Source organism: Lathamus discolor, chromosome 6 (assembly GCF_037157495.1).
Source record: "Lathamus discolor isolate bLatDis1 chromosome 6, bLatDis1.hap1, whole genome shotgun sequence".
In the NCBI taxonomy this organism is placed as follows: Eukaryota; Metazoa; Chordata; class Aves; order Psittaciformes; family Psittacidae; genus Lathamus; species Lathamus discolor.
Genome location: NC_088889.1, coordinates 67,496,217 through 67,510,951, shown reverse-complemented (window position 1 = coordinate 67,510,951; position 14,735 = coordinate 67,496,217). Strand labels below are relative to the sequence as shown.

General features: G+C 38.7%; 1 protein-coding gene across 2 annotated transcripts in view; it reads left to right on the top strand.

The window, feature by feature from the left end:
* ANO3 (anoctamin 3) overlaps positions 1-14,735 on the top strand; it is a 200,765-nt gene that overhangs the window by 152,836 nt on the left and 33,194 nt on the right. For both annotated transcript variants that reach the window (XM_065683383.1, XM_065683384.1), the window contains 6 exons: positions 555-686; positions 2,097-2,203; positions 3,576-3,631; positions 6,050-6,171; positions 7,303-7,437; positions 13,925-14,021. In XM_065683383.1, coding sequence (XP_065539455.1) covers positions 555-686; positions 2,097-2,203; positions 3,576-3,631; positions 6,050-6,171; positions 7,303-7,437; positions 13,925-14,021 — 649 coding nt within the window. The remainder of the gene's footprint in view (positions 1-554; positions 687-2,096; positions 2,204-3,575; positions 3,632-6,049; positions 6,172-7,302; positions 7,438-13,924; positions 14,022-14,735) is intronic.

Genomic DNA, 14,735 nt, shown 5'->3' with positions numbered 1-14,735 from the left:
AATGTATCCTTTATACAATATCAGCCCTTGGATTCTGAGCAAAATTTTGCAGGAGGAAGACTCTGAAATTAGAAAACCTTAAAAATGTGATCCTGAACTGTCTCATATGTACTTTAAAATTTTATTAGTTTTAGTGTCCAAGTTGCTAGGCAAGGGAGGGAGGAGTTACATTTGCCTTGGCCAGTGGCTCTAAAGAAAGTAATTAAATATGTTCTTGAGTAAAATGTAAGCATCCACAATTCTGACATACTGCCATGGAAAATTTATTTTGCCCAGACTCAACAGCGCAGTCCCATCTCAGACCATAATCCCACTAATTTTAGGATGACTTGTGCTTGAGTGAAGCATGCAAGTAGATCAAAACAAACAAACAAGCAAAACCAAAAAAACCCCACCAAACTGTTAAATTTGCTCCTTAGCTCCTTAATTTCTACTAGTGGCAATTTCCTGCTTTCATTTAATTTCTAGTTTTGTTGTCACTAAATATGAAATGTTGGAGATGGAAAATAACAAGCATGTGAGAGTGTGTAAATCTTGCTTTCTTTTTGTCTCAGTTTGCAGAGGAACATGAGAGAGCTGAAAAGTTGGTTGCCCAGAAATCCAATGAAGCTCGATAAGGAGGCCCTACCTGATCTGGAAGAAACAGATTGCTACACGGCCCCTTTTAGCCGTGCACGCATACACCAGTAAGTGCCGGAACTGGCAAGGCAGTGCCAGAGACTATAAGGATTTTTTATTTTCTCACTTCATCTAAGCGAGTGCCGTAGACGCAGCTATTAACAGATGGTCACTGGCAAACACCCACTATCATATTAGATGTTTTTTGTGGGTTTTCTCTTGAAGCCAAAAATCTACTCTCTCTTACTTGCTTTTTGATGTCACTTGATGTTTGATGTTACTTGCTGTTTAGTCACTCAGAGGTATAGACAGAAATTTGACTGAAAAATGAATCCTACCTTCTTGGTTTAGTTTTTCTTTCCGTTACATGACAAAATGCAAATATTTGCTCAAATTTGCTTTGCTTAATTACATATTTTACATAGGCAAAACCCGAGAGCTGTTGAAATTGGGAACACCCCAAGGCAAGCTAAAACCATGAACGATTTTTTCTCTCAGATCTGCTTTTTAAAAAGGCTTTTGTATCTGGAAGTATTAATATATATACAACAAATAAGAACTGTATGTGTTCAGATCAGCATGTGGATAGTGATGTAGTTATAAACTGTGCCATAAATTTTTTTCAGGACCCAAAAAGTTAGATGTTAAAATTCTGGCTGTGTCTTCATTTTTAAAGTATTTTCTGATAATTCTTTTTTGAGAGAAAAGTTCATTAAAAGCAGAAGTGTAAATTAGACTAAAGAGGAATATTTTATTCTCAGTAAAGAAGCTATATGGTAGTGAACTGTCTTTTCCCTGCAAAGACAGTAATTGCATTATAATCTCATTTTTGTTCAGTAATTGACTATATTGCATTAGATCAGTCACCTTATTCTGGTGGTATATCTCAACCAGCTCAGCTGATGTTATCAATCGTAATAGTGTCACGTTTGGCACAACTGCACAGGCAAAAGCTCCTGCATGTCAGATTTCTGGCATCCAGAATCCAGAGTCATCTGGGAAAGGGTCCTTTATTTGACTCCAACCTGGGACTCTTTAAGGGGAAGTGGTTTGGAGCTGCTACTCAGGTGTCCAGTGCATGGAGGTATTTTATTGGTTTTTTCCTGAATCATAGTTCCAGTAGTACCATGACGCAGACATCTGCCAATTCGTAAGTAACTTGGAGAACAGCCTCTGCTTCTGGAGATCTTTGTTTAAAACAATTATATCCAGAACAGAAATTTAATAAATAAATTTAATTAATAAATTTAATGGACCTGAGAAGATGCTCTAAGGATGTAAAATCTTGTATCATGGCAGAGGCTTTGGAACTTTATGGTCCCTTCCAACCTACACCAGTCTGTGATTCTGTGGTCTTGTGCAGTAACCAAGGAGGGTAGAGATCAAATAAATCACTGTAAGAAGAAAACACTTGAGCAGCTATGTTTCAATACCTGTGCATTGTTTTGAATGTTAAAAGCCATTCATTATTTAAACAGTTTCACGATAAACAACAAAGACAGCTTCTTCAGCAATTCCACAAGAAGTAGAATTGTGCATCACATGCTACAGAGAACTAAGTATGAAGACGGAAAATCCAAAATGGGTGAGACTGCTGTACTTTCTTGCTAACCTGAAGCTATAAAAAAATTATCTTTACTTGCCTCAAAAAGTATAGAGTCAAATCAGTTGATTTTGGTACTCATTAAAATCTTTTTATTCACTGAGTAACAGAGTTGAAGGAATGTCACATCAGTTGTTTTCTTGAATAACTCAGTGAAAATTGACAATATTTTTTCACCTAATTACTCATACTTCAAAATAAATTGGAGAGATGTTGATAACTTTACATAATTAAGAGCCTCAATAAAGACAAGATATACCTCAGAAACCTGTCGCATATTTTCAAGGTCTGATCCTACTAGTTCTGATACTACCAAGCAGTTCCAATCCAGCACAGTTAATGTAAGCTATAATTAACTTATTTGAGGTCTCCGCGTAGCTCAGAGACAGCTGATCTGAAGACTAAATTAATTTATATCAACCATCAACAGTATTATTTTTTGGAAGTTCATTTTCATTTACAATGAACAGGGGATGTATATGTGATTTGCTATTTTCTTTTCAGGACTTAATTTAAGAATTAAATAGAGACATACTAAAACCCTGTATTTTTGAAGGTGATAGAAATTATAGAAAGCTGTTGCTTGAGTTTCTGAAGAAAAGCAGTAGCAAGAAAGCCATAGAAATCAAGGGTCAAATATAACACCTTTCAAGCTGATGAAAGCCAATTTTAGTATGAGATTAGTTTTGCATGATTTGTGTGTTTGAATGGACAAATCTGAAATGTCATAAGTACTAATTTCTGGGGAATCTCTTGGCTACAAGACATGCTTTGCAAGTTACCAGATCTTTTTATTACCATTATTCACGGTTGTGTATTATTTATTTTTTATAATGTTCTTTGATAGTACAACAAATCTGGTTGTAGGAACTGATCCAGAATGCTGTAGCCAGTATGATGCAGAGCACTGCTCTGATACAAAGTTCTTCAGCTGTCTACTTAAAAATAACAGGTTAGCTTTTAACCCTGCAGGCGGTTTGCTGCCTCAAGGGTTGTCTGTCCCATACCATTCTCTGTGTATGTCACCCATAAAATCCATATCATATGCTCTGATGAATGCAACCTGAATATAACTGCCTTCTCACATTTGATCCGGCACAAGCATGCGACCCTGAGAGAAAAGTTGCAGATACTGGCCTTCAGAAAGCTCTTGTGGTTTGGTAGAGCCAGAAATCTTGGAGCATCAGCAAGATCTGCATAAACAGTTGGTGGGATTATTGATTATTGACATGTTTGGCAGCATCCTAAGCATCTAGTATTAAGTTACATTCTCAATATCTAACTTGGAAATTTACACTGCTTGAAATTGTATATGAAAAAATGACATAGAAACTAATGCTTTTTTTCTTTTTAGGTATAAATAGGCTATTAAATAATGGAACATATGAAGCAGCATTTCCACCCCATGAGGTAACCTGGTTAATTTTGTATCTCTATTTAGATTAAAACTTGCACTGGCAGTTTCATATCTTTAATTTTGTCATGCAAATGTTTGATGTCACTGCATAATCTGTTGCAACTCTTTTTATTCATAGCTCTTATTTTAATACTTGCTTTTAAAATTCTTCTTATACAATGTATTAGAATAACTTCCTGGAATATTTTCTTGCTGAAATAGATTATACTTCTTTTTTTTTTGTATGAATTAGACATTGCCTGTGGAGTTCTTAATGAGAATATCAGTTGTTCCAAATTGCTGCATTTAATTGTATTAAATTATTTTTGCCTGCCACCTACAAAATGTTCTGGTTTTCTAATAGCTTGTGCACTTCATCACAGTTAGGGAGACTGGTTAATTATTTCCCATTTTGTGTCTTCTCAGTAGTTTCGGATAGCTTCTACTTGGTAGTATCTTTTTCAGTAGGTTAAAGTCTACTAAAGACTGTAAACCCATGAAGTAAACGAAAAACCTGTGTTTGATTTCAGCGGGTTTTCACACAGTCTTCGTGTATTGAAAAGAAAGAAGGAAGCCACACATCTTCAGGCATTTTAAATACCGATCAGTAACATGGTAACTGCAGGTTACCCTGTGAACTCTGGGATTTCTCAGCCTGAATATTGTGGCTTGGTCTTGTGTTTCAAAGAACTGACCTGTGCTTTACAAATTGCTGAGAGTAATTTTTTTATATAGCATTAATAATTAAATACTGGGGATACAGAGGAGGAGTATTTTAGATAAATAATTGAACATCATTGTTAATGCTTCAGCTGTGCATTACTGACTTCAGGGAAAAGCTGTCTGTAATACCAGAAAAACCTGTGAAGCTTTCTCTGGCTGTCAAAACTGTGCTATCATATCCATTTTACATATATGTTCCTTTGTATGGCTACTGTTTCAAAATTCCAGCTAAGGTTAATGAAGTCGTATTTTTAAGCCACTCCTAGCTTAATTTGTGCTTGACTGGTGCTAAGGGCTAGTGGTTGGAGCACTTTCAATTTTATTTTTATTTTTTCTTTCATCACACAAGGAAGTAAGAATGAAAATTCAGTCCCGGTGGGAATGCTTAGACTTGAACTCTGTTAGGCATAAATAGTGCTGAAAGGAGCAGGGGAAGGGGAAAGATTTTAAAATACTGCTTTACACTTTGCAGTCGTTCATACAGGTGTCTGTGAAAATCAGTTGGTGTTCTATTTCTAGGTAGGTGACTATGAGCATAAGTTGATGATCTGTTTCTGAGTGTTCCTAGGTGTTGCAATGGTCACACTCTGTGTTGATATTTTTGGTGCGTGTCTTTACAAACTGTAGTGAGAAATGTGTAGAATTGGACTCCTGGCGATGTTTAGCTTTGGTTTTAACTCATTTTTAAACCAGAGGGTTAGCAGATTACAACAAGTAAATAGTGTACTTTCAATGGGGAATGCTTGAAATTTCAAGTAAATTGTAAAAATCTAAGTGGCTTCATTACATGGATCTCCAAGGGTCTATCTGACTGCTTACTCTGAAGTACTGCTCTGGGGAACACTGCTCCCTCCCAAATAAACTATTCGGCTCACTTGCAGTTATTGGAGGATAGATTTTCTTTACCATGACAGAGTTCTGAGGTCTTTAGGGGGTAAAAAGTTAAACTTCAAGGGGTTGTCCTGTTTCAGAATTGGAGGAAAATTACAAATCCAAGAGATCCTGCTTAGGTTGTTCTAGCAAACCTGTGTTTACCTCTCAACTGCTGAGCATGAGTCTATTCTTTCAGGCTGTTGGTGAGTCTGTAAATGTTGGGCTTGGCCTGGAAGGACTCCTTTTGGGTCAGACCATCCTGGGTTTTACTTCTGATGCTTCTGAGAGTCCTACATAGCTCCAGAACAATGCCAGTTCAGTTTTTTCCATTGTCTTAGAAAATGTGTGCCACAGAAAGGCATGTTTATCTATACTGCTAAACAGGAGTTAAATAAATAGAAAATGCCAAGGAGAGGAGAAGTGAGTTGACATAATAGAATTTTCTGAAATTCTGTAAGAGAGAAAAAAAAAATACTGCATATATCCCATGAAAAATTTAGACAAATAGAAATAGGTGAAAGCATGCAAAGAATCATGGATTAGCAAAATAGAAACACTGTGCTTGAAGCCATATAAAGAGTTTAATAGGTCTTTATAGCCTTCTATTACTACGGCTCTATCATAAATGCTTTGAGAAACTGACCATTTCAGAAGCATATGTAACCATGTCTTTTCTGTCAGGCCTGTTACTTCCAGGTGACATGTCCTAGAGATGTCCTTAATAAGAGACCTATTTATTAAAAACATTTAATATTATGCTAAAAAAAAAACCCTGAAGACATTTAGGTATATTCCATAGTCCCTAGTAATGTACTTTATTTCTGTGTGTTTTTCAGGGAAGCCACAAGAGCAGACATCCCATCAAAACACATGGAGCTCAGAATCACAGGCATCTCTTATATGAGCGCTGGGCACGGTGGGGAATGTGGTACAAATACCAACCTCTTGATTTAATCAGGTATTAGTACTTGGAAGAATAGCTTGCTTCTGTGATACAACCTGGTAACAATGTGGTAATGGTACTGCTAAACTCCTTGTACTTTCCTGTAACTTTTAATTTCAAATAAGGCTGCATAAAAGGCACGTAGGTCCAGCTGCTTGATAATTCTCAACATGAAACTTAAAATACAAGCCAGACAAAATATTGTCTGCTGATCAGAGACAGAGAGCACCTTGGAGAGGAAAGATGCCTAGCCACATGAACAGTGAGTTACCAGATCAGGTGGCTTGAAAACACAACCTACTTGTTATGTTTTTGTGGGGTTTAAATAAACTTTTGTAGATGTATCTTCTAATTAATGTCATGGATTACCACATGTAAAACAGAGAAATATATATAACTGAGGTTAAATAATTGTGATATTTGGATTTCATACTTTCCTCATCTTTGACACTGAATACCAATAATTCATTTTCCCCTGCTGTCAGATTTATTCCTGATCTGACAGTCCTAACCAATCATTGTTCCACTGAAGGCTGTGGAGCTAAGCCTGTGCCATGGCACAATTCTGTGCTGATCAAATAGTACCATCCTTGACTGACTTTCTGGTCACTGCTACTTCATCTCTTAATGCAACAATATCCAAGTTTTGAAGAATTAAAGCTCAATCTTCAAGTTGTTTTTTCAGTCCATTGTTTTCTCTAGTTGTAGTGTGAAATATGTCATATTACATGATTCTCTATCATAAATACTTTTTATAATGGAATACTTAGGTCATACCTACTTACTCTATCCCTTCCAAAAAATTTGTGTGTGTATGCGTATATCTGTCTAACTGTCTCTGTGTGTGCAAGTGAAATGTCCTACATTTAATAATGTTGAAACTACTACATCTACTTGGTCATTGCAAGGACGTGAAAATTACAGACCACTTGTATCTTTTATAAAACACATGTTTTGGTAAGTCTGCAATTAGTGTCACTAGAATGTAATGCTGGCCTGAAATAGAACATTCTGGTAAACTGACAAAAATTTTACCATAAACTTGTGTTGTTTGTTCCTCGTTAGAATCATTCTGCTACTGTAGAGTGGACAGCAGTCATTGTAAGTTTTAACTTCAAGTAATCTGTGTGTTTCCTTTTCATGTAGGCGATATTTTGGTGAAAAAATTGGACTCTATTTTGCCTGGCTGGGATGGTATACTGGAATGCTTATTCCTGCTGCCCTGGTTGGGCTCTTTGTTTTCCTCTATGGACTATTTACAATGGATTCCAGCCAAGTAAGGTAAAATTCTATTTCATAACACATACCAGCCTGCTGAAAATTAAGAACATCAGGCACAACTTCGATCATTATATTTTTAAATGTTTTCCAGATATGGTAGTCATGTAAAAATAACCAAATAGAGCTCTGGGTTCTTCAGGCAAGTGTATCCACTTTGTATATCTGGTTTGCATACAAGTTTCGTATGTGTGCCATTTAAAAGTGTTCTTACCACTGCATCTGCAGTGATTCCTATTCTGCCCGTAAGGAAAAATGGCAAGTACGAACTTTAATGTTGTAGTACTGAAGTGGTTGTCATTCTAGTCAGTGAATGAAATGGTTGAACATATGGATGGTCAGACACACTCCCTCTTTACAGTATAAACTGCAGTCAGGAGACGCAGCTTCAGGGAGATTACAACCTTATGAAATGAACTGAGTTTTCCATGTTTCCCACTGTTGTGATTTTGCTCTAAGAGAGATTTATGTCAATTTAGATACGGCAATGAGGATGCTTGAGTTAATACCTGGCTGTATTTTTAGGAACTATTTCAGAGGTTACACCGTCATTACAAAGTTTTCCATTAGATGTCATCAGACACAAGAGTATCAGTGATTTACAGTTGCAGCTGTTGCTTCAAGCAGTTTGGATGCTTAGGCTTGGCTCCCCCCAAGAGGAAGAACAAACTTTCTAAGAACTATTGTTTTGGAGCTGTATAGCTATTCTGTGCTTATATCACATGCTTCTCCTGAGAAGACTCCTGCTTAATTCTTTTAAACAGGAAAGATACAGTTATCTTGCTTGCTGAATGGTGCAGGGTATAAATGACAGGAGCTCAGTGGTAAGGTAGCTTTCATGTTTCCCTGTACTGAGTTTTTGCCCTTGGCTGCTGCTGAGTGGCAGCAGATTTTAGTTGGCTCCCTGTGGAGGTTGGTTATGTTGGGTCCCATCCTGAGGTTCCTCAGTGTCGTGCTGTGCTATACAGACCACCGAGGTGCCCATCCAGGACTCTGGACTCCGTTTCAGAAGCAAAAGCCTGAAAGTTAGGTGATCCACCATGTAAGTTCTAGATGCCTGCAAGGGGAGGAGAATATTTCTACGTTTATTATAACTAACATTAGCCAGTGTTCATTTCAGAATGCTGACAGAGGGTGGGTTAATGCAGAAGCCCTAGCTGTGTTTTCTGTGTCAGCCTCACATCTGTAATCTGGATGTGTTAATTCTGGGTAGAAGGTCCTCTCTGACTTTGATGGTGTGAATCTGTGGTTAGTCACGACACAGTATTGTCACATCAGTGCAATGCTAAATTAAGCTAGTAAGACCTGCTGTGAGATGTGAATTTGAGAACAGAGCTTTACAAACTGAAGCTGATTATAACTTGCCTGATAAAATGTGTGTAGATGTTTTTCTGTATCACCTTGTGTATGTAGGCAGTTCGTTCTAAAGGCCAGTGATAACAGATGCTGCTCCTTGCCATCTTTGCCTACTTAGCCTGGAAGGTGTTAACAAGGGTTCAACAAGGAACCTCCTACTTAGAGCAGACAGGAGTCATCTATTAGCAGGCAGACACACTGTACAACCTAAATGTTCTTATTCTTGACATATTCTGAGACTGTGAGATTATTTATCTGGTGTTTCTGCAGTCATTTAAAGAAAACTGCTAGATAAACATCTCTAACAGTTTTAAAATCTATCATTTGATTTTGAGCACTGCAGCTCCTGCAGTATGCAAATGCAGTACGCAGCAGCCATCAGGAGGAGATGGGTATGTTATGCTAACAAAATCTAGGCACAGGAAACCCAGTGGCAATTTGGAATTTAAACCTAGTGCCAAGGCATTATGGCAGTGTCATAACTGCCACGTTGCCCCAGATTTCAGTATTACTCAGTGTAACGCTATTTCATGTGAAACAGGTTTCATACTGTTAACACCTGTTATTAGAAATCAGGGGATATTAGGAAGCGTTGATGTACAATACACTAATTTCTGTCTAAAATACCTATTTTTCATCTGTCTTGTGTACCACAAAACTTGAACTTGGTGACTGATAAAATCAGTTTAGCAGAAGCATGCTTTCCTTAGCAATATCCCTCCGTATCTTAGACGCAGGGAGCTGCCCTGACCCGCCCCACCCCCCAGGTGGCTGCAGGTAGAAAACCATTGTTTCATTCTTTCTCCACTGTGGTCCAGCAATTTCAGCAGAGAAGGAATAAGCAAATACACAAGCACACATTGCTGTAGAACCAGATGTTGCTTACAATGCCAGCTGGAGGTTTTGTGCAGCAATAATTCAAGGGCTATGCAGAATGATGTCACTAGTTTGTCTTGGTTTATGACTTGCTTGCCTCTGCTGCATGCTTGGGGTCTGTCATGATACCAGGTGGCTCTTTTTATATACATTTGAATATATTTTTCTTTATCTATCTATATATGTATGTATCTATATAGATATATATGTACACACACATATAATCAGCCTGTGCCAAGACTGCATCTCAGCCCCCTAGCACAGAGCTGTCAGTCCTTGCCCACTATGTAAAGGAAACCTACTCTACATAGTTCATCTGTGTGTGCCACAGGCAAGTTGGAAATCATAGAATCATAGAATAGTTAGGGTTGGAAAGGACCTCAAGATCATCTAGTTCCAACCCCCTGCCATAGGCAGGGACACCTCACACTAAACCATCCCACACAAGGCTTCATCTAGCCTGGCCTTGAACACCGCCAGGGATGGAGCACTCACAACCTCCCTGTTGTTGAAGCCTTCTCTTCTCCAGGCTGAACAGCCCCAACTTCCTCAGCCTGTCTTCATACAGGAGGTGCTCCAGTCCCCTGATCATCCTTGCGGCCCTCCTCTGGACTTGTTCCAGCAGTTCCATGTCCTTGTTATGTTGAGGACACCAGAACTGCACACAATACTCCAGGTGAGGTCTCACAAGAGCAGAGTAGAGGGGCAGGATCACCTCCTTCAACCTGCTGGTCACGCTCCTTTTGATGCAGCCCAGGATACGGTTGGCTTTCTGGGCTGTGAGTGCACACTGAAGCTGGCTCATGTTCATTTTCTCATCGACCAGCACCCCCAAGTCCTTCTCTGCAGGGCTGCTCTGAATCTCTTCTTTGCCCAATCTGTAGCCGTGCCTGGGATTGCTCCAACCCAGTGCAGGACCTTGCACTTGTCGTGGTTAAACTTCATAAGGTTGGCATCAGCCCACCTTACAAGCGTGTCAGGGTCCCTCTGGATGGCATCCCTTCCCTCCAGCATGTCAACCGGACCACACAGCTTGGTGTCATCGGCAAACTTGCTGAGGGCACACTCAATCCCACTGTCCATGTCAGCGACGAAGATGTTAAACAAGACCGGTCCCAACACCAATCCCTGAGGGACACCACTCGTTACCGGTCTCCAGCTGGACATTGAGCCATTGACCACAACTCTTTGTGTGCGGCCGTCCAGCCAGTTCTTTATCCACTGAGTGGTCCATCTATCAAATTGGTATCTCTCCAATTTAGAGACAAGGATGTTGTGTGGGACAGTGTCAAACGCTTTGCACAAGTCCAGGTAGATGACATCAACTGCTTTACCCTTATCCATCAATTCTGTAGCCCCATCATAGAAGGCCACCAAATTGGTCAGGCAGGATTTCCCCTTAGTGAAGCCATGCTGGCTGTCACCAAGCACCTTGTTGTTTTTCATGTGCCTTAGCATGCCATCCAGGAGAATGTGCTCCAAGATTTTACCAGGCACAGAGGTGAGACTGACTGCTCTGTAATTCCCCGGGTCTTCCATTTTCCCCTTCTTGAAAATGGGGGTTATATTTCCCTTTTTCCAGTCGTCGGGAACTTCACCTGACTGCCATGATTTTGCAAATATGATGGCCAGTGGCTTAGCAACTTCATTCGCCAACTCCTTCAGGACCCACGGATGTATTCCATCAGGTCCCACGGACTTGTGTGCGTTCAGATTTATATTTACTCCCTTTTGTTGGTACCCTTCCTTCTTTACCGCGGCAGGTGCCCCTATCACACTGCCCTTTCTTCCTTCTCATAGTTTCTCTGCTTTCCTCAGTTACAGTTTCAGAGAAACAATGAACTTTCAGATCTGATGACATCATTCAATGTTTTCTCATGTATTGTACAGGGAGAGGGAAGTTAAATAAGATGAGGAGACAGAAACCCTGCATGCATACTGTGATACCAGGGACTAGACACTATTATAAGAAAATAGACATGCATGTCCCATGTTTAGAAAAGAAAAGTCTCTCCATTCCACACAGGGACATTTTTCTTTCCTGTCACAGAATGAAATGAGCAGAGTTACTGAAAGCATGTTGAAATGGAAGACATTCTTTTTGTTGCATGGTCTTGCAATAAAGTGTGGTAGTACTCTGGTTGCCAGGTCCCCCAGGGTAATGAGGTTATAGCATCAGCAGCTCATTGCAGGATTCAGTTGTGAGATGAAGGTAACCTAGAGAAAATCCAGAAAATCTGTCTTGAAGAAACCCTGTAATAAATTCCAAAGTGTTTGGATGATATTCATAAGGCTCAGATATGCAGAAACAAAAATAAGTAACATGAATTCGTATTTCTTGTTTTATACACTTTTAAATATATTTTGATCCTTTTGACCTCCCTGAGCTAAACTGTGGGAAATGTAAGGTGGTCAGCAAATGGAAGGACTTTAATAGCCCTATAACCATCCCTTCATTAGGCTGCTTTTCTTTCAACAAATTATGTGCCATATATATGACCTATCTTTATTCTCAAGTTAGATGTCAAGCTATTGCATACAAGCCTATAATGGTTTGGGTTGGAAAGGGCCTAAAGATCATCTAGTTCCAGGGGCAGGGACACTCTAGACCAGGTTGTTCAAAGCCACATCCAGCCTGGCCTTGAACACTTCCGGAGATGGGGTGTTAGTCTATAGAAAGTTAATCTGATGGGTTTTAAAGAGTTTGGTTTTGATGGGTTATGCATATCATTAATTATCACTGCTGTGAGTCATCCTTTTGCAGTCAGTCAAACACAAAGGCCAGGCATGAGCACAGCATACCTTGAGGTGTCTTTGCACCATGTGCTGTAGTCAGATTGCAGATAGTACACTCAAGAGTGGAGACAGTACAAAGAAGCTTATTCAGCTCTGTTACACTGAAGATTTGAGTTGCAGTAACGGTTAACATAGCACCTGCCACAAGCACTTGCATAACAAATGTTACTCCCTTTGCAAAGTAGAGCCAAAGCATGTGACTTACGCTGTCAGTATAATTCTGTGAAACTTAATATCATATTAAAAACAAATCAAGATTTTAACTGAAGATATATAATACAGAAAATCTAATATTTACAATGCTGAATTTAAATGCAAAGTGCTATTTGGCCTTATATTTGACAACAGTTTGCATTACTGCCAAACCATTATAACATATTGTTGAAATATTCTGTGCTTAATCATTTGAATGAAAATGCAAGCAAGAAAATTCTCTGATGTGACACACCAAGATTTCTTTTACTCTGTAGCATTGAAATGATTGGCTTTGCTCATTCTTGCTTAAGGATTACTGAGGACAATTTCTTTGTCAGGTCCATGTTATGTTGTAGGGTTTCAGTGACTTAGTGATTCTGATGGTATGTGAAGCATGGCTGAAGATTACAGAAGTGGCATCTATATTTACTGTTATGTCAGGCAGGATTTAATGGATGCACTTATTTGGAAATAAGTATGGTCTTCCATACAGTGTTAGAACTGTAGAATTGGGTTTCATGAGTAGGAAAGTGAAAGCAATATGCTTATTAAAACAAATTAATAGGGATTTCCTGGCATGTTTTTCATACTGCTATTTTCTTAGTGTGTCATAGGATCATTTCAGGCATCATTTCATTGTGAAAGGATAGGGAAAGGCAATTGCTGAGGATCTTTGGGAAGCTCATTCACTGCAGCTAGAATTCACCTTAAAATTCATTTTTGCACTTCTGTTAATACTGTTTTGCCTTTGTCAAGACAATTATGTACTAACTTTTAAATGTGAACAGTCCCAGTGAAGACAGTGACTTCATAAATCTTAGGATCTTTAAACATCAGCATGTGGCTTGAAGGTATTTTCCCCTAAAATAGTATATCAAAGTGTGGGGCTTTTTCTTTAGCTCTATACATAAGTTATGTAGGAAATAAGAATGCAAAGACTTCAAATATGACTGCCAGAAATTCCTTTGTTTTGACATGTAAGTGGTGATCTATGTGTGCATGTGATCATTCTGTGGAACAGACCTTCAGCTGCTGTAAACTGGGATAAGTTGATGAAATCAGTGTAGTTAGACCAGTGATGTCCTCTTAATGTTTGGTACCTTCTGCATTGCTTAGATGCCAAACATTTAATTTATTTTATTGAGCCAGTTTTGTAGGGTAGGCGAATTTGTGTTAACAAATAGAGACCACAAACAACATAACCTCAGAAAATCTGAAGATGCTAAAAGCTTTTTTATAACCTTTATTTTCCTGTCTCATACTCAAGCAAAGAGATCTGCGAGGCAAATGAGACCATCATGTGCCCTATGTGTGAACGCAATTGCACACTACAAAAACTCAATGAAAGCTGCATATATGCCAAGGTAATTGTTGTCTTACTGCCGTCAAGGTATTTGTTGTCTAAAGATCCTCTTTGTGTAATGCCTGCCCTTGTTTCTGCAAAGATTCCTGCAACACGTTTCTCTACAGAGGGCTTTTTCAGCCTTTGTCATTCACGTTTCTAATAAGGGAATGCTCTGAAATGATCCAAGATTATACTAGAACTTGTTCTATTTTCTGTGACCATTTCCTTCCTAAATCTTTATTTTCATCAACTCATAAAGTCCCCTGAGTAATAACTTTTTTTGGAAGGTTTTTCCTACTTTGCTCTATAATTAACTTCTTACTGTTTCCCTTGCTTACTTACTAGTTGAATTTCTGCTCCTATGACGAATGCTCTAGCATAATGTGCCTGTGATGTGCTTTACCCTGTCAAACTAATGCAAAGATTTACACAACTACATATTTTGCTACAAGAAGTTACCTTTCAAATTTAAGTAATCCCAAGTGTATGTGCAGTGTTTTCGAGTGAGCAATATATTTTATGTGTGGTATGTTTATAATGCAGAAGTAGCAGCTTTGGCATTTTTCTTGGAATTCTTTAGCCCATAAGATAAATTTTGCTGAGAAGCCTGCATTTGTAAAATGTATTTATTGCTGGACATGTCATTGCAACACTGCAGCAGTGTGAAAAAGAAAATCAATTTTGTGTTAGATTTCAAAATTCCATATAGTAGGACCAGTGTTGAATAAAACTC